This window comes from Portunus trituberculatus, chromosome 35, assembly GCF_017591435.1.
Source record: "Portunus trituberculatus isolate SZX2019 chromosome 35, ASM1759143v1, whole genome shotgun sequence".
In the NCBI taxonomy this organism is placed as follows: Eukaryota; Metazoa; Arthropoda; class Malacostraca; order Decapoda; family Portunidae; genus Portunus; species Portunus trituberculatus.
This window is the reverse complement of record NC_059289.1, coordinates 11,638,426-11,665,925: the sequence shown is the minus strand read 5'-3', so window position 1 is coordinate 11,665,925 and position 27,500 is coordinate 11,638,426. Positions and strand designations below refer to the sequence as shown.

Below are 27,500 nucleotides of genomic sequence, written 5' to 3'. Positions count from 1 at the left end.
AAAAGAATAGAAGAAAGAAGTCAAAAGGCAAGGGAGGACATTCTGTGGATAAGTCAACTGTACAAGAAATAGAAAACATTGATGATAATGAGAGGGAAAATGTCCAGCAAGAACGGAAACGTTCAGGCAGAGCCACTTTAGGTCCATATTCTATTATTGGTAAGTTTCATGTACAGTGCTGTCCTTAATGATTTTTTCTGCATTTTTTTTTTTTTTTCAGCTTTATAGATGAAATTTTACAAAGATTTACATTTGCATATGCACCAATATTTGTCTTTCTAACATTAGTGTGTGTTTTTGTATTGTTTCTTACCTTTTTGTTAGTTTTTCATTCTCTTACTTTACTTAATTTTTTTTTTCTATACAGTCTACTAAACTTAATTTTTTTTTCTATACAGTCTACTAAACTTAAAGAAAATTCAGTCATTGAAAAGAAAACTGTCATTTAAGACAATGTTCAAATAATAAATGTTGCTAGTGACAATGGTGACTGCTAAGAAAGGGCCTTCAATTGAACAGTGTGTATTGTCATTACTCTGTATAGTATACTTGTATGTTTGTAAGTGAAGTCCTGCATGTATCCTTCTAACTAACTGACCCACAGCTTCATTGAATTTCAGTAAATATATTAAATGAGGAAAAGGAATAATCATAAGAGATGGAGGATGATAATATTTATAGTTTATTGTTTTGTGTAGCTTGATTACATACTGTGCTTCATAACGATTTTATAGTACCATTCACATGTTAAGATTTGTGCATATTTCAGGTCATTGGTACCTTGCATCTGGTTTCATGAAGGACCTGATAGCTTTGTTTGAAGCTTTTGATAAGCAGGACAGTTGGAGATTTTGTGCATTTGCAGAATGTTGGCAGAAATATAAATTTTCTCTCATATACAGGTAAGATAATTTGGTAATGATCAATGGAAAAAAAAAACATTTAATTTCATTATGAATCTTCATTGTGCTAATCCATTGAAAACTTTTTTTCACAGTAAGTGAAAAATCAATAATGGTAACCTTATTGACAATAACCAATAATTAAAAACTGAAGAAAAACAACAAAAAGAAAAGTTATGATATTGATGGTGAATATATGTATGTAATTTCTATTTCTCATTCAGGGGTCGATACAGTTTCAAAGAACTATTGGAATTTTCTCAAGAAATATGTTTTTGGACCAAGAAGATGTTATCTCCTAATCACAAAGTGAAGTGGAGAGTGGGAGCATTGTATGCACTCTATGGACTCTATTACAAACATCCCTTCAGGTAATTTTGTTTGTATAGTTTAAGCAGAGTGAGAGACCACATAGAGAAAAGGAGTGAAACTAATTGATGGTAGTGTAATAATCCCAAGCTTATGAAACACTTTTGTAACTATTTTTAACCCCATAGGAATTCATGTTTGAACTGCATACATAGTACTTCCACAGAAGAACCTAGATAGGTGTATTGTCTTATTTGAGAAAGAGGATGGACACAGGTCAACCATATTGGTTCTGACCTCATTAGCAGCTAGGTGTCCTTTGAGGTTGTCTACTGGCCCAATGTTCAGCTCAGTTAATAGGTATAGCATTATAGCAGGATCTGTGCATACTTAGGAAGTGGGTCTATAAATCTAGGTCCATAATAATACCCTGGTGTAGTGTGATAAAAGGGTAACAGTTGTGTTCTTTACTGAGGGAATCAGGGGGACCCCAGAAGTGTACTAATGGTCTTAGTTTAGGGTATAGCTAGTGTGACTGCCTATTGATCTATTTATTCATTTATTTTTTCTTAGTTAATCATAACAATAGTAACAATAGTTTAATTTATTACAGCTTGAAAGCAATACATGCTATGGTTCTTCCTCTAAGTATTTATTTTAGCATTCCATCCTTTTAGTCTATAAATAGCTAGCTGTGCACTGTGGCACATTTATGAAACTGGTGAGGGGATGATTCATCATTGTCTCTAATTTCTTTAGACAAGATTCCATCTATAACTTAATTGACTTGAAAACATTGTGTTGAAATAGAAATAATTATGATTGTAATGATGTGCCTTGTGTTGCAGGTACTTTTATAAAATAAGAATGGAAATGGAGGCCTATGAAAATATGGTCAATCTGGTAAGAATTTTTCATTCTAGTTCAGAAAACCCAGATCCAGCATTTATCTTCTACAAGCTGACTAAAGATGGCGCATTCCATCATGTTGCTTCTTCAGATGAAGTATGTAAATTATGGTCTTTCATCTTTTTGACAAATACTTCAGTTTCAATGTCAGGATGTTATTGATATTTTTTATTCAATAAATAGTATTTATCAGTGAAGTAGAAAAATATTTAAAAGTGAAGTAGAAAAATATTTAAAGTTTTCAAACTCTTACAGATGGGATTGCATTTCCATTGTCCAGAACGGCAGTGGGAAACCATGAAGTATGAGATGCAGTGGGGTTTACAGGAACACTCTTCTGAGTCAATCTTTTCTGATCACAAATGCAACATTCAAAAGACACTCATGGAGGAATATGAGAAGGTGAAGACTGAAATCTGGGGTAAGTGGAAGACCTGTATCCACATCACTGGCCATTATTATGTAAAGATTGTTTTGATTAGGAGCTCAGCAGAGTAGCAGTACACTAGTGATGTTTAACTTAGAGACAGAGAAAGGGAGGGTCGGTCATTGCATTCTATAGAAAGAAGAGAAGAATGTAGAAAAGAGAGAGCATGCATCCCATGCAGGTCTTCTTTTGCCTTTACCCATGACTTGGAATTTCTTACTTAGCATTGAATTTCACTTCCCATCTCTGACTCAACTCATATATCTTGTTAATATCTCTGCAACTCTAAACAATCAATGTGTCTCTTTTTAATACTCTGAACAGTTTTGCAGATGATGAGCAGAGAGACCATTTGCAAATTAGTAAAGGGAGGAAGGATATTTGAGGCTGGTATTGCAAGAGGGGGATAACCCTCATAACCCTACTTTCGAGAAAATACGCTTTAAAGTTAGCCACTTGTTACGCATGGAAGGAAGGGCATACTATGCTATTATCATACATCAGAAGAGTTCCATTTTGTCACCTTATTTTTGTCTCCGCCTCCTAAAAAACCAACAAACTATACCTACAGTTACTAGCCAAAAAAGTTACCTGGGTAGGTTAGTTTTTTTGTGTTTTTTAGGGTCTTATGATGTAATGTATAATACCAATACCCCCCAAAAAAAATAGAAATTTTTGTAATCAAAACTTTTTTCTTGTGAAAAGAAATTGTTTCACTACCTCCATCACCTATTTTCCAAGAATTTATGAGTTATCAATGAAATTACGTCACTATGATAAAACGAGTAGTATGTTATGAAGACTATGTTACCTTACTGCATTACATAATAAAATTTTTTTTTTTTTTTAGATAAAAATTGAGTACTATTGACCTAAAAAATTTAATATGATAATTTTGGTTGACTCTCATCCTTTACATTGGCTTGAGACAGTTAAGTTCATTATCAGGCACAATGGTGTGGATCTGTGGAGAAAGATCAGGCAGGATTAAAAGCAGTGTTGTTTTCCGCACGTGGTCCCCCCTGCAAGTATATAGAGGTTGTGATTGGCCGAGCGCTGGGGCGTAGTGGGACGCTCGCAGTTGATTGGCTCGCACACCACTACCACCAACCGTGGGTTATCCCCAGCTTGCACTCACTTCCAATGTTAGTCTCAATTTTTTTTTTTTTTTTTTTTTTTTTGTGTGAGTTTCGCCGACGTGCTTAGGACCTTTTGACACCCTTTGTGAGCACGTTGCCACCCGTAACTCGATTTCACCAATTTTGAGGGTTATTCCCCTATTGCAATACCAGCCTCATTTAAAACAGCTGAAAAAGGAGTTGAAGGATATTTAAAACAGCTGAAAGATGAGTTAACTTATGGTGGAAGTGAATTTTACAGTGAAATGGATTTTATGGTGAACTTAATGTCGAAATGGGTTTTTACAGAACAGGGAAATCATGATGATTCAAAACAGGAAATTGACAAATTGCTAGAAAATTATGCAATGTAAGCTTGGCCACTAAAGGAATGTAGAGAACAAATTGGTGGAGCCAATTTGATATGTGGTGTACATCTCACTGATGGAGGGAACACCACCAAGAGAGTGGAAAAGAGCAAATATAAAGCCAATATACAAAGGAGGAAAGAAGACTGAACCAAATTAGTAATCAAGGAAAAGGGTGAAAAAATATTTAGATGAAAATGAAGTTATAACAATAACTACAAATTTGGTTTCATAAAAGGAAGATCACATGTGTCACATTTAGCTACTAAGTTTCTGTATAGAGTGATAAAATGAAGTACAATGCAAAGACAGTTTGGTAAATAAATGCATTGTACTTAGATAGAAAAAAGAATTTGATATAGTTCCACACAGAAGACTCTTGTGAAAGAAAAAAGAATTTGATATCTGATATAGTTCCACACAGAAGACTCTTGTGAAAGATGGAACTTGCAGGAGGAACAACGAAACTGGATGAGGGACTTCTTACAGGATAGAGAACTGTGATCTGGGACATCTGATCAAGTTAGAGTAATGTAACAACAAGTGGCAGCAAACTACATGGATCACTGTTATCACCCATCATATTCCAGATGTGTATATTAGTGAAACGCACTGGTGGGTGCGAGCAGTTATTTTTGAACCTGCTGACTGATGAAAAATTAAGTGAAATTCCATGTTGGGTAAGAGTAAAATTAGACTTGGAGAGGAAATTATAATGAAGAGTAAGAAAGACTTGAATGGTTATTCAAGATACCCTAATCCAAAAGGGGTATACAAGTGGGATTATTTGGCTCAACATACAAGAAGTTAATGAATTTCATTATAAGAAGGTGCCATTTCACTACATAGGCAAGAGTATGATGAAAAAAATCATAACCACTATGGTATGACTCAGGTTGGAGTATGTAGCAGTGGTGTGATCTCTGCATATGAAGGATGATATGAAGAAACAGGAAAGAATTCAAAGAACAGGAAAGAATTCAAAGGATAGCTACAAACATGGTACCACTACTGAAAGATCCAGCCTATGAATAAAGATTATTTTGCTGAAAAAACATATAGAATTAGGATAACCAAGAAGGCACTTCTTAAGTCTCAGTCATGTTAACCGTTGTCAGGTTCTTTCTTCAGTAATAACATAACTCTTGCTGGTGTATTTTCATGATTTTTCATCCATAAATTTTTATACACCTTCCTTTATGTTCCATGGTGTTGAATTATGAATTAACTTTGTTTCTACAATCCTTTTAAGTGAATATTTGCTGATGATATCAATCCATCTACATTTTTCTACAGTGCTTGTCACAGAATCAAGCCAGGTGAGCATCCTGCCATAATGCCTGGACAAAAAACAATGGCATTATGCCAGGTACCAGGAGCTAGGACAAAAAAACAATGGCATTATGCTATGTACCAGCAGCTAGCAGGACCTCACTGCCTCCCATCACACACCACAGTACTGCCTCCTTGCCTCCATGGCGGTCATGGTGAGAGGAAGTGTTGCACCGTTCTCTCATTAGCACCATCTTTTGTCTGTTTCCCTGTGTTCCTGGGCTGTACCTTGGTGAATATGGGTAAAAGGAGGTTGTTAATGCTGGTAACTATAGCTCAGATCATCATAGGGCTTCACAAAGCTGGGCTGCAGATAGGAAGAAATACTGGTGGTGAATGTGGTGTGAAAAACTAGTTGAAGCATTTCAAGAAGGATGATGGTGTCAAGTTACCATCAGCTAAATCTTTGCCTGGTCCCTCAAAGAAGACATCTGTATGTACTTTAACTGTGTACTCAAGAAAGGTGTACTCTCTAGCTGCCTTTTGAGCACACAGTTAAAGTACATACAGAGGTCATTTTCTTTTGTATCACTTCCTTAATTTCATGTCTCTTTCTCTCCAATTAAACATAATTTTTAAAATTCTCCTCCTCTTTCCTCACTTTGTTTTGATTCCTTGGCTCCTTCCCTTATCTCTTCTATATTTATATCTTTGTACATATACTCGGACATAAGCCAAAATAAAAAAAATTAAACATGTATATAAGCTTTTGCCACTGCTTCTAAATCTTTACCTTAATTAGACAATTCCTACATTTGATATATTTACCAATATCAATCCTGGACATCTCTTCTATCTTGCACTGTCATCAAAACTTCTCTACTAACTCCTGCTTTTTCCTTTCACTGTTATTTCTTAATGGATGAGTTCTTAGGCCATGGAATCCAAGAACCTTTGGATGAGTTCTTAGGCCATGGAATTCAACAAGAACCTTCATCTTTTACAAAGTATCTCAACTTAATTACCTGAACCACATTTTCCATAAATCCTTTGTCCTTCAATTTTACTTGTGCCTCGGCTATCTACTTAAAATTCATTCTGCTGAAAATTAATTAATTCTGCTTCTTGTTTATCATACAATTTATTTTGACCTCAATTAATTTCTTCTTGATGCTATTGTAAGCTTTTTTTCAACACTTTTCTAACATACCCATTTTCTCTTTCATTTCTGTTTATGTCTATCATTCTTCTAAACATATTGTCTCTTCTCCTCTCTTCATTGTTTTTAAATCCCAAGAAATCAGCTCAAGTTGAATTCCTTAGGGTATTGGCAAATACGACACCACCTGCCACCTGCACTTCCTCATCCATTTTTTTGCCTTAATACCCTTTTTAAATTTCTTTTTGCAGACGGTACAGCACAACAGTAATTCATGTAGCGCAAATCTTCTAATTACAGTTGAGGATGGCTTCCTCTTGCTGTTTATAAGCAAATCTTGGAGCCGATTTCCTTAACCTCTGCACTCCAGGCAATAGAAAACGGCACCCGGCGCAGTATCCAGGTGGAGAGGTAATTGACTCTCAGGCAACTCTCTCTCTCTCTTGCTCTTGCTCTCTTCTGCAGAAAGTGATGATGGCGAGTGATTTTTCATAACAGATATATATGTATGTACATTAAAAATATATAAAACCCACGCAAATTTTAGAGAAAAAATTACACTGCCTTATCTTGGCCGTTTTCTGAAGATGACAAATGAGAGAAAATGTCAGTTTTTATGGTAAATTAGTTTATTGGTACCATAGAAAATAGATAAATAAAACAGATTTATTTCCAGCTGGGCACATCAGTACTTATCCTGGTATAAGCGAATCACATGGCACTGCTAGGGGTTAACAGGAGAACGCTACATTTCCCATCGGGCAACTAGATTTGGCAAGGATTGAAACTCGGGCTGCCTAGATCAGAGGGGCAAATACGAGCAGCCTTAACCAACTACGCCACCCAGCCCCCCATGAAAGTCGAGTAAACCATTGTATCATATACGACCTACATTCTGAAAGATCTCATACAGTATAAACAAAAAAATGACCACCACAGAGAGCAGCCATGACACTATGTGCATCATTGGATATTTCACAAGTGCTACAATGATGCAATATACATGTCATCATGTTGAAGGGGTTAAGTGTTTACAATGGTTGGAATGTACAGCAGTGTTCTTGTCAACCGGCTGCAACAAAAATTATTCCAAGTCTGGAAGACCTCCCGTATGAAGAGAGATTGTTAAGATTGGATCTGATGTCCCTGGAACAGAGAAGAATGAAAGCAGATTTGATTGCAATGTTTAGACCAGTGCTTTTCAACCTGGGTGGACAGTCCACCTTATAGTGGACGAGATCCTCACCTGCATGTGTCTGTTTAAAATACAAGAGACTCACTCTCTTTCCCTCTCTCCTATATTTTTCTTAAAATACATACTACAAATACATATTTACCTATTGTAACATCGAGGTTGCCACCTTGTCTACTCGCAAGACCCCGATAGTACAACCACGTGAGGAGGGACTGTCTCGCCATTGGCTGTCATAAATCATGCCAGTGCTATTCAACGTGGGTGGACAGTTTCAGTGTGGGGTGGACAGCTTCTATGTATCACCACTAGGGGTAGACGACATTAAAAAAGGTTGAAGACCACTGGTTTAGACTGATTGAAGGAATAGACAAGTATGTCGGAATATTTGATAGTGCATGATGAGCAATCTCTGACGGGGCTCAGGAAGAAACTGGAGAAGGGCACATGCCGATGAAACTTGGAATGTGTTAAAGAAGTGACCAAAGTGACAATACAAAATTTCAAAAGATTAAGTTGGAAAATTTTTGGGATGAGAGATCGAATGGCTCCTTCCTGTATGCTACAACTAGGTAAAACTAAATAAATACACCTAGCCACCGTTGTAAACACTTAACCCCTTCAACATGATGATGTGTATTTTGCATCATTGTAGTGCTCATGACACATCTGATGGTGCACATATTGCGTAATGGCTGGGATGGTGTCATTTTTTTTCGGGTATTGTATGAGAAATTTCAGAATGTAGGTCTTATGTGTCTGATGGCTTACTCGACTTTCATCATTATTACTAAGGTGTATGATTCACTTATACCAGGATAAGTACTGATGTGCCCTGCTGGAAATTATTTTATTTTATGTATTTATTTTTCACCATAAAAATTGACATTAAAAACTGATGTTTTCTCTCCTTTGTCATCTTCAGAAAATGGCCAAGAAAAGGCAAACTATAATTTCTTTCTCTAAAATTTGTCTGGGTTTGTGTATTTTTTAATATACAAATATACCTATTACGAAAAATCACTTACCATCATTATTTTTGTAGAGGAGAGGATACTGCGCCGGGAGCCATTTTCTATTGCTTGGAGTGCACTGGTTAAGGGAATCGGCTCCAAGATTTGTTTATAAACAGCTAGAAGAAGCCATCCTCAACTGTAATTAATTATAAGGTTTTGAGCTACACGAGTTACTGTTGTGTTGTACTGTCCGGAAAAAGAAATTTAAAAAGAGTGTTAAGGCAAAAATGGATGAGGAAGTGCGGGTGGCAGGCGGTGTGTCGTATTTGCCAATACCCCGAGGAATTCAACTGGAGCCAATTTCTCATGATTTAAAAAACAATGAAGAGAGGAGAAGAGACAATATGTTTAGAAGAAGAATTATCTAGTCTGTCTGAAAAATGAAAGAGAAAATTGGTATGTTAGAAAAGACTGTTGAGAGACTGAAAGCTGAAAAAAAGCTAACGATAACATCTAGAAAAAATCCATTTCCAATGAGGTCAAAATAAATTAGTGTTAAAAAAATCAATGAATGAATTGTATGGTAAACAAAATATTTGGAATAAAGAACAAGAAGCAGAATGAATGAATTTTAAGTAGATAGTTGAGGCACAAGTAAAGTTGAAGGACAAAGGACTTATGGAAAAAAGTGGTTCAGGTAATTATGAAGTTGAGATACATTGTAAAAGGTGAAGGTTCTTGGATTCCATGGCCAAAGAACTCAATAAGAAATAACAGTGAAAGGAAAAAGCAGGAGTTAGTAGAAATTTTGATGAAAGTGCAAGATAAAAGTGAATAACAATTTGGTAAGCAAAATAGAAGAAATGTTCAGGATTGGTAAATATCATCAATGGTAGGAATTGCCTAATTAAGATAAGATTTAGAAGCAGTGGCAAAAGCTTGCAAATAAGCCAAAATAGAAATCTTTAGACATGTGTATACAAGTAAAGATACAAATATAGAAGAGATAATTGACATTTACAAAAAAACAAAAAATAAGGGAAGGAGGCGAGGAATAAACAAATTGGACAGAGGAGGAGAAATACACATGAAATTAAGGAAGTGGTACTTATCAAGATTAAATGATTAGTTAAAAATGTCATGTAGAATGATTAGTTAAAAATATTATGTAGAATAACATCAGGAAAGGACTCTGTAATTCATAATTCAGCATATGGAACATACAGGAAAGTAAATATAACGTATAAAAAATCATGATAATACACCAGTAGGAGTCATGTTATTACTGAAGAAAGAACTGACAGTGATTGGCATGACTGAAGAAGTGCCCTCTTGGTGACAGTCCAGTGTTTGTACTACACATGATTTTTTTCCACTGAAATGAAATGTATGTGACAGTGATATAACTCAATTAAATTACTACACCTTTCAAATTTTCCAGGTAATGATGGTGAAGGACTGGACAAGGCAATGACATATGTACAGCCCAATATCTTAACAGAAGTTCGCAGTGTCTTGGCCGAGCTACATCATGATGACCGCAGTAAAACAGTTAATTCCAGTCAAGAATCAATAGATGGGAATCAGGAACATGCTGCTTCAACTGAAATGTCAGAAATTGGTGAGAAAAACAAAACTTGTAACTGTAATTTCTTGAATTCTTCCTACCTGCTGTGCTTCAAACTTTTTTGTTAATACGCTCAACTTTCGATTAACACAAGTTTGAATTCTTCCTACCTGCTGTGCTTCAAACTTTTTTGTTAATACGCTCAACTTTCGATTAACACAAGTTTGAATAATACGATGATATTTTTAAGGATTGTATTGTTCAGAGCCTCAAAAGCTCAATTCCTCCATCTATTAACCAGACAACTATCCCCTCTTCCTCAATGACACCTAACTATTCCTCTTTTTCTACACTGAACACATCCCTTCACTTGTAATCTAAACTGGAAACTTCGCTTTAAAGGTTGACACATTCTGAGTGTTCTCTGCCAATTTTTTTCTCAACTACCCTAACTGCTAGCTCTGAACAGGGGCCTTATCTGTCCACCCATGTGTGGAGTATGCTTCATACTTATGGAAGTGTTCCACTCATATAGGTCTTTTGTACAGGATAGAATCAGAAGCTCTTCATCTTATCCTCTCCTCTGACTGTTTTCAGTTTTTCTCATCAATGCAATGTTACATCTCTTGCTATCTTCTACTGCTATTTCCATACCAATTACTCTTATGAATCTTACTAACTGCATGCTTCTCCTCTTCCTGCAGTCTCGCTGCAGAGGACTTTTCTTTCTCTCACCCCCATTCTGTGTACTTCTCTAATGCAAAAGTTAACCATTACAGTGGAATCTTGGTTTTTCAACTTAATTAATTCCTGAAGGCCATTTGTAAACCAAAGTGTTTGAAAACCAAAACCATTTTCACCAAAGGAATCCATATAAAACAGGTTAATCCATTCCCGAATCCCCAGAATTGCATTTCAGAGAGCGAATTGGCAAACACCCCACACTCCCTGCAACACTTATCTCTATCAAATGCTTTTGTGCAACACTGAGTTGGAATAAACAAAGGATCACTGTTGCTATAGTAATAGTGGGTTACAGCAAGACAACTTGTGCTGATCTTCCTGACAATGTTATCATATGTCACTAGCTGTCCTGGAATAGGTGAGGGGCCTGTATGTTGCAGTCAGCAGTAATGATGTCATTAGCACCACAGAAAAACATTTCTTGTATTTTCATCATTCATGAGACTTGTCATACTAGCAGAGCATCTTGGAAATAATTATTTTTAGTGTTTAACATTTGTAATAAACTTCTAGAATTTTATCTGTGCAGGTTGAACAGTAGTACTACTTCTAAGACATTTTTTTGGGTAGTCATCCTTGCTAATGACGTCATCACAGCTGATTGCAGCACAGAAAAGCTTCACCTATTCTAGGACAATTAGTAATGCATATAATGATTATCATCAGCAAGATTCAGAAAGCTTCACCTATTCTAGGACAATTAGTAATGCATAATGATTATCATCAGCAAGATTCACTCTTTCAAATGTAGCCTTGTCGTCCAGGAATGAATTGATCTATTTTCTGTGGATTGCTCATCAGCCGAGTTACGGTACAACTACCAAGGCAATTATGGGCTCAAAATTTTGTTCGACTAGAAATTTGTTAAAAAAGGGAGGTGTTTGCCAATCACGGTTCCACTGTATTCTTAATCATTCATCCTTTTCTCTGGTAAACTTCCACAACTCCCTCCTTGCTTTTCTATTTCCACCTCCTTATGACGAACTCATTCAAGAGTGAGATTGAGATTTTAAGACATGTATCCAGTATTTCTGATTAATGCTTTCAACTTTGGGGACGAACACCTCACTCACCCTTTCTTTTATAAATTGCAATTTTTATTACCTATTACCTTTGCTGGTGCCCCTTTTTCAGGAAAATATAAGGAAATAAATATACCTATCAACTCAACACTTTCTTCCAGATAACTATTCTATCTCGTTCAGTAACAATAATTTTGCCTTTCTTTTATAGCTGTTGATCATTTTTGGTTTGCCCTTTACGTATAAGGAGATTTCCTCAAGTAATGCTAGGGATACACATACGTTCCTGAAGGGATTGTGTCTTGTAAATATTGCATAAAGTAAAGATTATTACTGAACTAAATAAATAAACTGTACAATACATTCCAAGTCGGGATGATTGCATTCAGTTGATATTAAGTTGAAGGATACAGTGTGTTGGCAGCACACACAGGGAACACCTGGTGACACTTTTGGTGTCCACATCATGGAACTAAACCAGCTGCCCAACTTGATTTTCTTGACAGTATTATAGTTATTCTAATTAATCTGTGTAATATGAAAAAATGGCTTTTTTTCACCTTGTTATTCCAAAATCACATATTCTACTAGTCATGCATAAATTGAGAAATCCCTGTAATCTAAACTGAAAACTTCATATCTCATCTCTAGGTGCTTCTGTGAAATTAGGCACCTTAAGATGTTGTCTCCTAGCTTTGTTCATCTCTCCAACTGCTAACTTTATACAGACCTTATCCATCCATATACGTATATGATTGCATGGTAAAGGCCCCATTAAAGTGTACTGACAACTTAATGGGGCCTTAAAAATTTTTTTTCTTCTCTACTTGTAAATTTTGTTGTCCTTGGCCAGTTACTCTCCTAGCTCCTACTTAAAGAGATCAATTGACCAATGGCCATCCTACATGAAGAATGCCTGAGCATAATGCTGTAGTTTTCCCCAGTGTTAAATATATGTCAGTCAACAAATATGGTGTTTATTCTAATGTCTTACCTAAACACAGTTGGTATCTTGTTTGGCTCCACATAGAAACATCCAACATCTATCTCCATGGGTCAGTAGTTTGAATCATGATTCTTTTGCTTGCCATACTATGGTGATTAGTAATCCTGAAATAAATTTTTCTTTAGTAAAATGCTTTTGAGATAACAATTATGATTATCATAACTGAATTTTGTGGAATCATTTTAGGATACTGACATTGTGCCAAAGCATCTTTAATCATGTAAACAGCAACTTTCTTCTTCTTTTAAAAATCCAAACTTGCTTTTCTGTCTTTTAGCAGCACCTGTTTACTTTAGAAAATTGACATGGATTGCTAGACTGAATGAACAAGATTTGGAAAGAAACTGGGGAAAAGTCCTAAAAACTTTACATTAGATAATCTATGTGTATATACTATTTGATTTTTTTTATTCATAGTCAGCAGAAATGGTTTAAAACTATAAATGCTGTGAAGTTTTAAAGTGTCAATTGAAGCTTCCTTTATAATGTACTTTATCTTTACAGGGCAAAGAAAAAGTGAGATCCGTATGAAGGCAGCATCATTATGTACCACCAGTGAGTTCCTTCAAAGAAAACTACTTAGAAGTCCACAGAAAACCACCAAGAAGGGAGAAAATCAACAAATTAGTGAATCTGTTACAGGTAGTGTTAGTGATGGTACAGGAGCAGGTAACCTAAATGTTTGTGATGATAATGAAAAGGTTACAACTCTCAGGAAAATAATGGAATTCATGCAACCACCTGAAGAAGGTGGTCTTCCCCTCAAGTCTTTAAGAACTAAGAAAAATAAAAGGATGCAAAATCCAATTAAAGATGAAATTGATTATCAGTTTGAGGATATTGAAAATTTTGATTCTGAAGCATTACTGTTAAATGATTCATCACAAGATGGCCTTCAACCAGATTCATCACAAGAAGACCTTCAACCAGATTCATCACAAGAAGACCTTCAACCAGATTCATCACAAGAAGATCTTCAACCAGATGTAACCAGTCTTCAGGCATCACAACAGAAGAGAGGCAGAAAAAGGAAAACTGTTATTACTCAAAATGAATCTCCCATCAAAAAGAAGCCAAGGAAAACATCTTTGCCAAAACAAGAGAAAAGAAGCAAGAGCACAAAGAAAATGCCAAAACAAGGGAAAAGAAGTAAGAGCACAAAGAAAAGCAGTCCAAGAAACTCTCTGAAGTGTGAACCTGATAATGATTCACAAATTGAGATGAATGAAGTTCTTGAGAGTGAAAAAGAACCAGAAAGCTCGACAGGTGGAAAAGTCCTGGTTAATAAAAAGAAGCCAAGGAAAACATCTTTACCAAAACAAGAGAAAGGAAGCAAGAGCACAAAGGAAAACAATCTAAGACATGAAAGTTTCAAATGTGAACCTCGTAACAATTCACAAATTGAGATGAATAAAAAAGTTATGGAGAGTGAAAGTGAACCAGAAAGCTTGACAGGTGGAAAAGTCCTGATTAGTAATACTTCTGTGAGGAGGAAAGAGGAAGAATTACAATCACATGAGGAAAATAAACAAAATAAATCACACAGTACACCTAACCAAGATAATTTAACACACAAATATGTAAAGAAACTCGCAAACCTCCAGTCTTGCAATAGTGAGGGAACAGTATCTCCAGCTGTAGTAGACAAAGAAAAAAATCTTTCTGAAAATGTTTGTGTAGGAGCAGTTGGAAATGAAGATGTGCATGGATGTTTTGATATGAACAATGTAACGAAGATTCTGCAAGTAGAAATATTAGCTACCATACCAAAGAAGAGAAGTCTTCAGTCAACTCTTAAGGCAAAACGTATGGCTTTTATATTAGTCAATTTTCAAGAAGATAATGTAAAGGTGCATACGGTGAAATTTAAAATGTCAAAAACTGATTTGAAAATCATTCAGAATAACAGAGAAAAGTTAAATGCCTTGAAGAAAAAACTGCATTCACTTTTGCCCTTTAAGTATAAAAACTATGACTTGCATGTGCAGTTAAATATTCATCAGTCAGTTATGGAAGAGATGGAAACTTGTGAGGAGGCAAAGCATTCTACACACAGACTCAAAGCCTTCACAGAAAATGGTTTTGAACCACAGACCTTTGACTCCATATCAGTTAAAACTGAACCTTCTGAGACAATTGATAATTTAACTGAACCTTCTGAAACAATTGATAATTTAACTGAACCTTCTGAGACAATTGATAATTTAACTGAACCTTCTGAGACAATTGATAATTTAACTGAACCTTCTGAGACAATCAATAAAATTGACACTGGTTTACCACATGAGGAACCCATGACATCTTGCACACAGGAAAAACTGGGTTCTTCATTAATGACTGAAGACTACCACATCCCATCAAGTTCACCACCTGAAATCCATGATGACATGAATCACATCAAGAAAGTGGTTCAAGTGGAAATCATTGCTAATACTGAAGAGAATTTTGGTATTGTAAACAAAACTGAAGATACAGTTAGCCTAAATGTGAATTTCCAAGTTGAAGGAATTGGAATACATCAGGCAAAATTTCTAGTTTCTGTCAAAGATTTTGAAACTCTTCTGAACAACAAGACTATGTTAGAGAGTTTAATGAAAATATTTCGTTCATTTCTTCCTCCTAGGTACCAGATGAATGAAATGCAGTTGCATTCACTTGTTCAGCAGTCAGTCACAGAGGGCAGTATAGATGCTTTACAATATTCCAGACAAGGTTGTGATTCTTCAGGAATCTTATCCTATGATGATGCTGCCACACCATTTAAAGCAAATAATAATATGCTTAACACAAAAGCTTATACATCTCCCTCCCAGAAAGGTCTTTCAAAAAACGTTACAAATTCTCACTCAGAAGCTTCAGCAGCTCAAGTTCCACAACCTCCCATTGTAGGGAAAGTTAAAGAATACAGTTCATTGAGGCCCATAGATCAGGACCAATATAACACCAACACTACAGCACAGCCAACTTGCTTAACATTAGACCCACTGTGTCTACAAAGAACTACCAAGTCTCCTGTGAATCCCTTAATTAGTGAAGGAAGTCAACAATCTGAATCTTGTAGTATACTTAGCCAAAATAGAGATGACAATTACATTCATGTATCCAATAATCCCTCCAAAACTCAACACCAAAATTTGCCACATAAGATTGTATCCAGAACATATGGAGATACCAAGCCTGACATAATGTTCATGGATGAACCAGTATTACCACCACAAGTGTACAGAATGGATACAGAGTCACCAGCAAAATTACTGGATTCTGAAAGGTCCATAGAAGCTACACACGTAAATGATGGTATAAAAAATTCTGATTGTGATCTCATAAACAATAGTTTGGATTTCCATACTAGCTCTGACATGCACTTCAGTCCAAAGACAAATGAGATCAAGAAAAATACTTCACTATTAAAAGGTACAAATCATTCCAACACAGAAACCTGCACAATTTTATGGAAAACTAAAAGCAATTTACATACTGAGAGTGACAAGAACCTCCTCCCTTCATTGCCATTTAGTGACTGTTCCAGTGAACATTTCGAAATGGTTAGCAGTGGGCAAATGAAGACTGTAAGTGAAACCGTAAGAAATATTGATCATATTGAGCCCACTGTGAGTGCCTCAAGCAGCAGTGATACATCCATGAGGGGCATCAGTTCATTGCCACCATCTCCACACTCTCCAGTAAGGATCAGTTCTGGAAATTTAGTGAAATCTGGTAGACCTATATCAAAAGCTAATGACAACAATACAGTTTGTTCATATTACTTTTTCTCAAGGACAAAAAAGTATGATCCATCCTTCAATAAACAAACAAGATCTTCCTCAAATTCTGACATCAAGAAGCCACCTGTTAGATTCTTATTCATGGAAAAGTGGTTTTCAAAAAAGGAACATTGATCTTTTTTTATTGTTTGTGTTTTTTTAAAATGTTGTGGCCTATACACCTACGCGAGGATGTCTATCTGATCCCATGCTCACCACCTTATCCACTACGCCACTAGGTGTGTGTGTGTGTTTGTATTAAGAGGGGAAAACTGGCTAAAAGCAACTGTATTAAGAGGGGAAAACTGGCTAAAAGCAACAAAAACACGAACAAAAAAGACCACTTCCAAACCAACATCTGGAATATTTAGGTTGGAGAAAAGAATGAAAAATGTATGCTTCCATGCCAGACACTATTGATAACCTCTGTTATGCACTCAGCACACAGAGATGGGTGTCTGACATGGAAGCAGTTGTCATTCCAAGGAAACTTTGCATAGTACCTCCTCAGGTCCCCCCAACTGCCAGAGGTGAAATGCCTCAAGCACCTCCAATTTGGGGGATCTTGAGGAGGTAACGGAGAAATGGGACAAGATACAAATATGAGAGTAGTTATGATTGGAGGAACCTAACAGGGACAATAGGGTAACAGTATATGCAGAAAGACTCGATGTAAAGACAAAAGAACAAGAATGTTGGAGATTTGGTGAAATGGTTAACATTGATTATAAAACACTTCAAAATTGTGAAATGAAAATAGTCTGTATTTAAAAAAAGTTTACTTCTTACTGCCAATATATTGTTGCTTCAGTTTTTTTCACAATCAAATTGTACATACTCTGAAAATTAGCCTGTACAGCATTAGGGTTTGTCAGAGATAGGATTTTATATTTATATATTTCTAAAGCTTTTGTTCAGTATAAAAAAATAAAGATGTGTGTATGTTAGCGTATGTACCTGTAATATGTAAAAATTAAATTAAAGATGTGTGTATGTTAGCGTATGTACCTGTAATATGTAAAAATTAAGTTGTATGGCTGCCTTTCAAATAAACCAAAATATTATTAAGTTTATATTATAATATTATTACTCAAACACAAACACAAACACACACACACACGGTGGAAAAGTGGAATGCATTGGATGGATAATGAAGTTGTTACAGCACATAATGTGCTTAACTTAAAGGAAAAATGAGTTAAAGGGAGACATGTAGAGAGGACACTATGAACCCTCACCCTATACAAACCTACTATACACACACACACACACACACACACACACACACACACACACACACACACACACACACACACACACACACACACACACACACACAGAAGAGTGCTACTTGTGGGAGATCTAAACTGCAAACATGTAAACTGGGAAGAAGTGGATGTAAACGGTCTTGCTGGACATTGGAGGGGAAGGGAAGGAAGGTTACTACAATTTGGCAATGGTAAAAGTGTTGGACCAGTGGGTGAAGGACTATACAAGGTATAGAGGGGACGAAGAACCATCTATGCTGGATTCGGTATTCACATAAAAGAAAAAAAAAACAGCCTTGTCCAACCATTAAATATAGCCCAGTGGGAAAAAATGATCATGTGGTTCTAGAAATTGAATTAGAGGATCAGGAAAGTTTAAAAATGTAATGAGGGACACAAAGAAAAAAGATAGAATCATGCTAACACAAATTTTGAAGGATCAAGAAGTTACTTTGATAGTATTTATCTATTGGAAGAAAACCATGCAAGGCAAAACAGTCAAGAAGAAATATAAAATATTCCTAGACAAGTAAAATGAGGGATTAAAGAGATGTTCCTGAACACAGAGTAAACGAGAGCAAACACATGATATATAATGTTGTATGTGCAAAAGCTAAGAGGTGTAAGGATGCAGCTTGGAAAAATTAAGGAATTAATGAAACCGCCCGGTGGAATACTCCAGGAGAGGTACTTACGGGGATGTAGGCAGTGCTGCAGACTGAGTGATTCCCCGTGTCCTCTCTTCCCGGTTCCCTTTGTGGTCTCATTTATACAATTGAGCAGCTGCAGCCTGCCCTCTAAAGACAACTTCTACTACTTCCTACACTACACTACAACACCTTACACTTTTACACTCTCTTCAAATCAAAATTTAATAATGGCTTCACCACGCCCTGCCTCGGAGTCCCCCTCTGGGAGGGACCATAAATGTCCCCAGGTCGGACTGCCCCTCTGCTGTCGACCTTGGGTGTCTTGACACTTCATCTAATACTTTCACTATCAATTTCTGCAACATTCGTGGCCTTCGTTCTAATTTTCAATCTGTGGAACACCACCTCTCCTCTACTAAACCTCATCTTCTCTTCCTAACGAAACACAGTTGTCTGTGACTACTGACAGCAGCCCCTTTTCTGTTCCCTCCTACTTGCTCTATCCTCATTTTCAATCCAAAGCTGGATGTTGCGCATACGTGCGTAACGACACCACTGCTCTCGTGCCCACAATCTTGAATCTTCAGAATTTTCTACCATCTGGCTAAGACTTCAATGTCACTCTCTAACTAAATTCATCTGTGCTGTATACCTCTCACCTAATTCCTCTGACTATGTAAAATTCTTTGACTATTTGACTTCCAAGGTGGAGCACATCTTATCTCACTTTCCTTTTGCTGAGATCTCCATTTTAGGGATTTCAATGTTCACCACCAGCTTTGGCTTTCATCTTCTTTCACTGACCAACCTGGTGAACAAACCTTCAACTTTGCTATCCTTCATGACCTAGAGCAGCTAGTGAAGTTCCCTACCCGTATTCCTGACCGCCTTGGAGACACGCCCAACATTCTTGATCTTTTCCTAACCTCCAACCCTTCTGCTTACTCTGTTAAACTTTCCTCTCCGTTGGGCTCCTCCGACCACAATCTAATTTCCGTTACCAGTTCTATCACTCCAGTGCAGCCTCAGGACCCGCCTAAGCGGAGGTGCTTCTGGCATTTTAACTCTGCTAAGTGGGAGGAACTAAGGCAGTACTATTCTGATTTCCCTTGGGATGATTATTGTTTTCATGTCAGAGATCCTTCTCTTTGTGCCGAGCGCATAACAGAGGTGATTATCTCTGGCATGGAGCTATACATTCCTCATACTTTCTCTAACCCTAAAGCTAAAAAGCCTTGGTTTAACTCTGCTTGTTCTCGTGCTGTCAATGATAGAGGCGGCTCACAAACGGTTCCGTAGCCATCCAACTGCTGAAACTCATGCCCTATATATTTCTGCCCGTAATCATGCCAAATCTATTCTCCAACTTACTAAAAACTCTTTCATCAATAGAAAATGTCAAAGTCTTTCCAATTCTAACTCCTCTCGAGATTTCTGGCATCTAGCCAATAATATCTCTAACAACTTTACTTCTTCGTCTTTCCCTCCTTTACTTCATCCAGATGGCTCTACAGCTGTCTCTTCTTTTCTAAAGCTGAACTCTTCGCTCAAACCTTTGCTACCAACTCAACTTTGGATGATTCTGGGCATATTCCTCCTACTCCTCCACCCTCTGACTACTTCATCCCTAAAATTAAAATTCTTTATAAAGACGTTTTCCTGGCCCTCTCTGGCCTTGATTCTCGGAAGGCTTACGGTCCGGATGGAGTCCCTCCTGTTGTTCTCAAAAACTGTGCTTCCGAACTCGCTCACTGCCTGGTCAAACTCTTTCATCTGTGTCTCTCTACTTCTATTTATCCTTCTTGCTGGAAGTTTGCTCACATTCAACCTGTCCCTAAAAAAGGTGACCACTCCAATCCTTCTAACTACCGCCCTATAGCTTTGATTTCCTGCCTTTCTAAAGCCTTTGAGTCTATCCTTAATAGGAAGATAATGAGGCATCTATCAGCTCACAACCTTCTCTCTGATTGCCAGTATGGTTTCCGTAAAGGCAGATCTACTGGTGATCTTCTTACTTTCCTAACTGAATCTTGGTCATCCTCTTTTAGGGACTTCGGTGAAACCTTTGCTGTCGGCCTTGACATATCGAAAGCCTTCGATAGAGTCTGGCACAAATCTTTAATTTCTAAACTACCCTCCTACGGATTCTATCCTTCTCTCTGTACCTTCATCTCCAGTTTCCTTTCCGATCGTTCTATTGCTGCTGTAGTAGACGGTCACTGTTCTTCCCTAAAACTATCAACAGTGGTGTTCCACAGGGTTCTGTCCTATCACCCACTCTCTTTCTATTATTCATCAATGATCTCCTAAATCTGACTCAATGCCCTATCCACTCCTATGCTGATGATACCACCTGCATTATTCAACAGCGTTCAACAGACGCCCAACCCAACAACAATTAAATGACTCAAGGCGAGATGCTATAGGACGCCTAACTTCTGATCTTTCACTTGTTTCTGATTGGGGCAGAGAAAACCTGGTTTTGTTCAATGCCTCAAAAACTCAATTTCTACAACTATCTACTCGACATAACCTTCCAGACAACTATCCTCTCTTCTTCAATAACACTCAACTTCCCTCTCCTCTACATTAAACACACTCGGTCTATCCTTCACTAAAAATCTAAACTGGAAATTTCACATCTCTACTCTTGCTAAATCAGCTTCCAAGAAGTTAGGTGTCCTATGGCGTCTTCGTCCATTTTCTCTCCCTCCCAGCTGCTTGCTCTGTACAAGGGCCTTATCCGCCCGTGTATGGAGTATGGCTCTCATGTCTGGGGGATCCACACACAGCTTTACTAAACAAGGTGGAATCTAAAGCTTTTCGTCTTATCAACTCTTCTCCTCTAACTGACTGTCTTGATTCTTTAAGTCACCGCCGCAATGTTGCATCTTTATCTGTCTTCTACCGCTGTTTTCATGCTGTCTGCTCTTCTGAACTTGCTAACTGCATGCCTTCCCCCTCCTGCGGCCTCGCTGCACAAGACTCTCTACTTCTTCTCATCCCTATTCTGTCCATCTTCCTAATGCAAGAGTTAACCAGTATCTTCACTCCTTCATTCCCTACACTGGTAAACTCTGGAACTCTCTACCTGTGTCTGTATTTCCACCTGCCTATGACTTAAACTCTTTCAAAGAGGAGTGTCAAGACACCTCTTACGTTAACTGGACCCTCCTTTTAGATTTTTTTGTTTTTTCTCTTTCTACTTTCCTCTTAACAGGGCCTGGCAACCAGCGGGATTTTTTTTTTTCCAACACTTTGTTTGCCCTTGGCCAGTGCCCTTGTAATGTAAAAAAAAAAAAAAAAAAAAAATGAAGCAGTATAAAGATGCACAAAATTAATATTAAATTAAGAAGGGAGGAGAGAAATTTTGGAAGGAATATAGTGAAGAGATGTGAAAAGGAATCAAAGCTTTTTTTATAAGTATATAGATAAAAAAAAATGACAAAAAGAGAGATACCATCACTAAAGTTAATTAGGTAAATAGGATATATGAAACAATGGAAGAAATTAGCAAACTTATGAATGAGAGCTTTAAATCAGTATTTAAAGAAGAATGAGATTTCATAGAACCAAACAACCAAGAGAGGATTAAGAAACCTTGTGGTGCATAGACAGAATATTAGTAAACTACTACAAAAGGTGGATGTAAGAAAGACAATGGGGCCAGATGGAATTTCAGAATGGACAGAGAATGTGAAGAACAACTAGTGGAACAAATCTGGGATGTGATCATGGGTGTCTGCAGAAAAAAGTGCAACAATCAATAGAGTGATTGAGTAGTTTGGCAGAAATTCCTAATGACTCCAATTCCTGTTCCAACATCAGTACTAGTAATAATAAGGAACCCTGATTGCGGTAATAAACAGCTGATAAATGTACATAGTATTTTGTTCATTTTGCATTTCCCATGTAACTTTTTACTCATTTTTGTATTTTCCTTGCATTATTTCATATCAATAAATTACAAGTAGAGGCAAATGTTCCCCTTGCTCCTCCCTGCAGACACCCATGTATGTGATCAAAAGCTCTGTGATGGAAGGGAAGGTACCAAGGGAGTGGAAAAGAACAAATATAGTCCTAATATACATAAGAGGAAAAAGATTGAGTCTCTAAATTATACACCGACAAATGTTGTGGGAAAGATCTGTGAAATTGTAATTAAAGAAAAATGGTAAGAATATCTGAAGGAAAATGAAATGATAAAAAGCTCCCGATTTGGTTTTGGAAAAGGAAGATTGTGCATAACAAATTTACTAGACTTTTATACAAGAGTATTAGATGAAGTACAAAGGAGAGATTGATAGGTTGACACACTGAATTTGGATATTAAAAATGCATTCAATAAAGTACCACATAGTAGACTCCTATGAAAAATAGAACACATCGGAGAAATACAGAGAAATATCTTAAAATAGATGACAGACTACTTAGCAGATAGGGAAATGAGGACAATGATAAGAGACACCCCCACCCCATCAGGAAATGAGGACAATGATAAGAGACATCCCATCAAGTTAAAGCACTCTTACTAGTGGCATACCACAGGGTTCAGTGCTGGCACCAATTACGTTCCAAATATATATTAATGATATAAAAGAAGGTTTGAGTAGCTACATAAATTTGTTTGCAGACGATACAAAACTTTTGAGAGTAATAAGGAACATTAGGGACTGTATGGAATTGCAGAAAGATATTGACAAAATCTGGGAATGGAGCTATTAGAATTTAATACCAGGAAATGCCATGTAATGGAAATGGGTAAAAGTAATAGAAGACCTACGTGGGAATACAAAATGGGAGAAGAGATTATAATGAAAAGGAGTGAAAAGAAAGACCTGGAGATGATTATACAAGACACCCTGACTCCAGAAAGACACATACCTAAATGGGTTATTGCTTCAACATACAGAACACTAACAAATACTAGGGTGGCATTCATTTACATGGATAAGAGTATGATGAAAAGATCATAAAGCTAAAACTAGAATATGCAGCAGTGGTGTGGTCATCATACAGGCAGAAGGACATCAGGCAAACTATAAAGAATCCAAAGGACCGCAACAAAGATGGTGACAAAAATTAAGGATCTTCCCTATGAAGAAAGAGTGAAGGAAATGGAACTACCAACTTAGAAGGATAGATGGGAAAGAGATGATCTAATAATGATGTATAAGTTAGTAAACCGTACGGAAAAGGTAAATAGGCAAGACCTGGTATCACTGACTGAATATGAGATAGACAAACACGATGACACTCCAAGAAGATCCTGAAGTCAGTGTTTGAGGTACATTAAAATGTTTAGTTTTCCGCATAGGACGGTGGACATCTGGAACAGACTGAGTGAAGAGATTGTAACAGCAGAAAGTGTGTACACAAATTTGAGGAAAAGTTGGATACAATAGATACAAAGACAGGTTACTATGAGCCCTGCTCAAACCTTGTAATATACAACTAGTTAAATACAACTAGGTATATACAGAGAGAGAGAGAGAGAGAGAGAGAGAGAGAGAGCATGCGTGTGCGTGTTTGTCAGTGTGTACAGTGTGTGTGTGTGTGTGTGTGGTATAGGGCAGGCTACTGCACACTAACTAATCATTAGTGATGATGATCGTGGCGTAGTGAAGGTGATTCAGAAAATAAATAAATAAATAATAATGTACCCATGGCAAGAGATGGGAATGTGGGCCGTAGTTAGCCAATCGCCCCTACGTGGGTGAGACTTCACTGACCTGTCACTCGCAAGTGAAGTGAAAACTTGCGCGAACTTGGGATTCGAGCAAACAATTGTGAAGCAATTGAATAAATGTTACGTTTCACTAGCAACGCGCAAAATGACTGCCTTATTTACTCTACATGTAAAACCTATACAAATACATATATTCTTCATGTCACTACAATTGTAATATCGAAATACGATTCACATACTCATGGTCCACCTGCATCACAACATACCAATGAACAGATAATAACTGACAATTCATTGGACGATTCTTTCTATCCAACGATGCGACGTAGGTGTAGAAATACACTTCATATTTATTGCTTTGCAAGGATGTAGTTTCTGGAGTTCTGTAGTGGTGGTGGTGGTGATCAAGATGGCGGTGGTTGTGAGATCAGTGCCGCAGGGAGTCGCCTCGTGTTCCTCCTCCTTGGGACAGGAGCACTGAGCCGGAGAGCAAGAAGGCACGCTGGACAACACCTTGTGTTGGGAAAATAAAGTGAAGATTCTGTGGTGATTCACAAAGGAACTTTAGTGAGTACAATACCATAGTGTCTGGAGTGAGCGAGTTAATTGCTGTCTTGTGTAGAAATCGATGCTGTGAAAATGCTGGAAATAATTTTTAAGGTGTTGGCCATTGTTTCTTCTTTCTATAGCAGCCGACAGTTCCAGGTCTTAACGCCAGCTTGCTGTACCTGCCTGGTGCACGCCATCATGCATTGTTCTCTATTGAAGAAGACGGCCAGGAAGTTCCCTAGTGCTTCCCCTGTCGCCCCTCAGATCCCTGAACTTCCTGCTACTATGCTTAGCACAGCAACAACTGTTGGAGAGCTCCCATCCACTGAGGACAAACAAACAAGCCAACCTATCTACCTCCTGCCGTCATACACCTTGACAGTGATGCCGGGGTGATTTTGAACCTCATCCCCGCTAATGACGACTATGAAAAAAAACCGACAGCCACGGGTATAACAATGAAGAAGATGAAGATGTGGGTTGCAAGGGGGCCACAACAGAAGAGGTGAGTGCCAAAGGGGGGCCATAACAGAAGAGGAGGCGCTGCGTCAGCTCATGTGTGATCTTGCCCGAGGAGACATGACAGTCAGTGCTGCCTGCTGCCTGCTGCCAGATCAAGTTGCCAAAAGTTCCCTGTTTTGCCTAAAAATATTTCCCTATTTAGCGCAGCATTTCCCTGTCGTAATTTTTAACTTCTTACATACGTACATAAACACATTCGTGTGTGTGTGTGTATATATATATATATATATATATATATATATATATATATATATATATATATATATATATATATATATATATATATATATATATATATATATATATATATATATATATATATATATATATATATATATATATATATATATATATATATATATATATATATATATATATATATATATATATATATATATATATATATATATATATATATATATATATATATATATATATATATATATATATATATATATATATATATATATATATATATATATATATATATATATATATACACACACACACACACACACACACACACACACACACACACACACACACACACGAATATAATATAGCTGTCATAAGTTCAGCTATCAAGCAGGGGCGAGGGAAGGAAGGGGATGGACGATATACGGATCTCATACGTGTCATGACACTGTTTGGGTGAATACCTCTATCGGTCTCGTAGAAAACAGGTTCAGCTAGCTAGCAAGGGCGAGGGAGGAAAGGAAGGGACGGTATACGGGTCTCGTACAAGTCATGACGCTGTTTGGGGATGACGGAAGGAAGAGTGAAAGGTAGAGGAAGGATATAGTGATCGAGAGAGACCTCAGAAGTGGATTGAAATTCAATTGAGAGGGAAAGGAAACAATAAATAATAGATGAAAATTAATACAAATAATTATTGTACGGATGACGGGTGAAGAGGATGGGAGGAGGACAAGGGTGAGAGTCCGTTGGTCAAAATTTCCCTAGATTTTGGAACATTTTGAATTTTCTTCCCTGTTTCCCTGTTGAGACCTAAATTTCCCTAAAACAGGGAAATCTCCCTGCATCTGGCAGCTCTGATGACAGTTGGCAGTTGTTGACGAGCGTCGGAACACTCGGTTTATGTCAACGCCAGTAGAACGAGTGTCTGACGTTTGTACGAATGCCTAATGACTGTCTTGTGGGGGCATAGCCTTGCCTTGCAAAATCGGGGCATGAACAAACACAGTGGTATGACAGGTACGACAGTGGATCGACTGTCATAGCGGTTTGCGATTATCACACTTAAGGACATACGATTATCTTTAACATCGAAACATGCTTGTTGTTCGGTGCTCGGGTCGGGAGCAATGCGTACAGGAGAGGAAAACTATTCATAAATTTCCTCAAATTTCACTATCCGGAGCTGACAGTATTACCCCATAGCAATCCAATGGTAAAGTAGGAGAAACCTTAGTTTTGTAGGAGTGTCAAGGGGACATATTTTGAGGCAGGTATAGTGTTGTGCCGGGAATTGTCTAGAACGGTGGTTCCCAACACGCGGTAGTTCACAGTACCACTAGCGATATGCGAAGGCTTTCCAGGTAGCACATGAGTACTTTCGGGATCATAAGTGATTTTTTTGTTAAATTAAATGAATTATTTTCTTACAATTATTATGATTATTATTGCCTGGCATCGATCATTTAGTGAAGAAGAAACAAATGCATTCTTCTCATCAAACTGAGTTGTGTTCCTTGTTCTTGAGCTCAATTGTGTGTTCTGCTTGCGAATAAATTGATATTTGCCGGAATTAAGTTGCCCTGGAGCCAGATGGTATGCAGGGTCTGTGCGGGACCTTCTAGTGCAGTGGTTCTTAATTTTTTTGCTATACTAAATACTACCATGCCCCCTCTAGGAATTTGTCCTTCCCTCCACTTCCCCCGTTCCATCCATGAATATAATTCCCTTCCAGATAAAAAAAAAAAAAGGTGCTTTAACATTTACATGAATTTCTCTTTACTTGATCATGTTCTCATTAACAAAATGATAAATATGATTAGATGAATTCCTGCTTTTTCCAAAGGCCTCGCGTCCTCCTTAGAAATTACTGACGCCCCATTAGGGGGACGCGCCCCCGAGGTTAAGAACT

The 27,500-nt window shown here is 37.3% G+C and overlaps 1 protein-coding gene and 1 long non-coding RNA gene across 6 annotated transcripts in view; one reads left to right on the top strand and one right to left on the bottom strand.

Moving 5' to 3' along the window:
• The window catches only part of LOC123513008, a 69,877-nt gene extending 52,089 nt beyond the window's left edge, over positions 1-17,788 (top strand). For all 3 annotated transcript variants that reach the window (XM_045269816.1, XM_045269815.1, XM_045269814.1), the window contains 7 exons: positions 1-159; positions 770-902; positions 1,127-1,273; positions 2,060-2,216; positions 2,376-2,541; positions 10,054-10,233; positions 13,456-17,788. The exon at positions 1-159 is cut by the window's left edge and continues 491 nt beyond it. In XM_045269816.1, coding sequence (XP_045125751.1) covers positions 1-159; positions 770-902; positions 1,127-1,273; positions 2,060-2,216; positions 2,376-2,541; positions 10,054-10,233; positions 13,456-16,850 — 4,337 coding nt within the window. In that variant the 3' untranslated portion in view covers positions 16,851-17,788. The remainder of the gene's footprint in view (positions 160-769; positions 903-1,126; positions 1,274-2,059; positions 2,217-2,375; positions 2,542-10,053; positions 10,234-13,455) is intronic.
• Positions 667-27,500, bottom strand: part of LOC123513010 — a 61,172-nt gene continuing 34,338 nt past the window's right edge. For 2 of the 3 annotated variants that reach the window (XR_006677240.1, XR_006677238.1), the window contains 4 exons: positions 12,940-13,055; positions 10,038-10,215; positions 8,685-8,808; positions 667-7,610 (listed from right to left, as the gene is read on the bottom strand). This is a non-coding gene — a long non-coding RNA (uncharacterized LOC123513010). The remainder of the gene's footprint in view (positions 7,611-8,684; positions 8,809-10,037; positions 10,216-12,939; positions 13,056-27,500) is intronic. The other variant, XR_006677239.1, reaches the window with a different exon arrangement.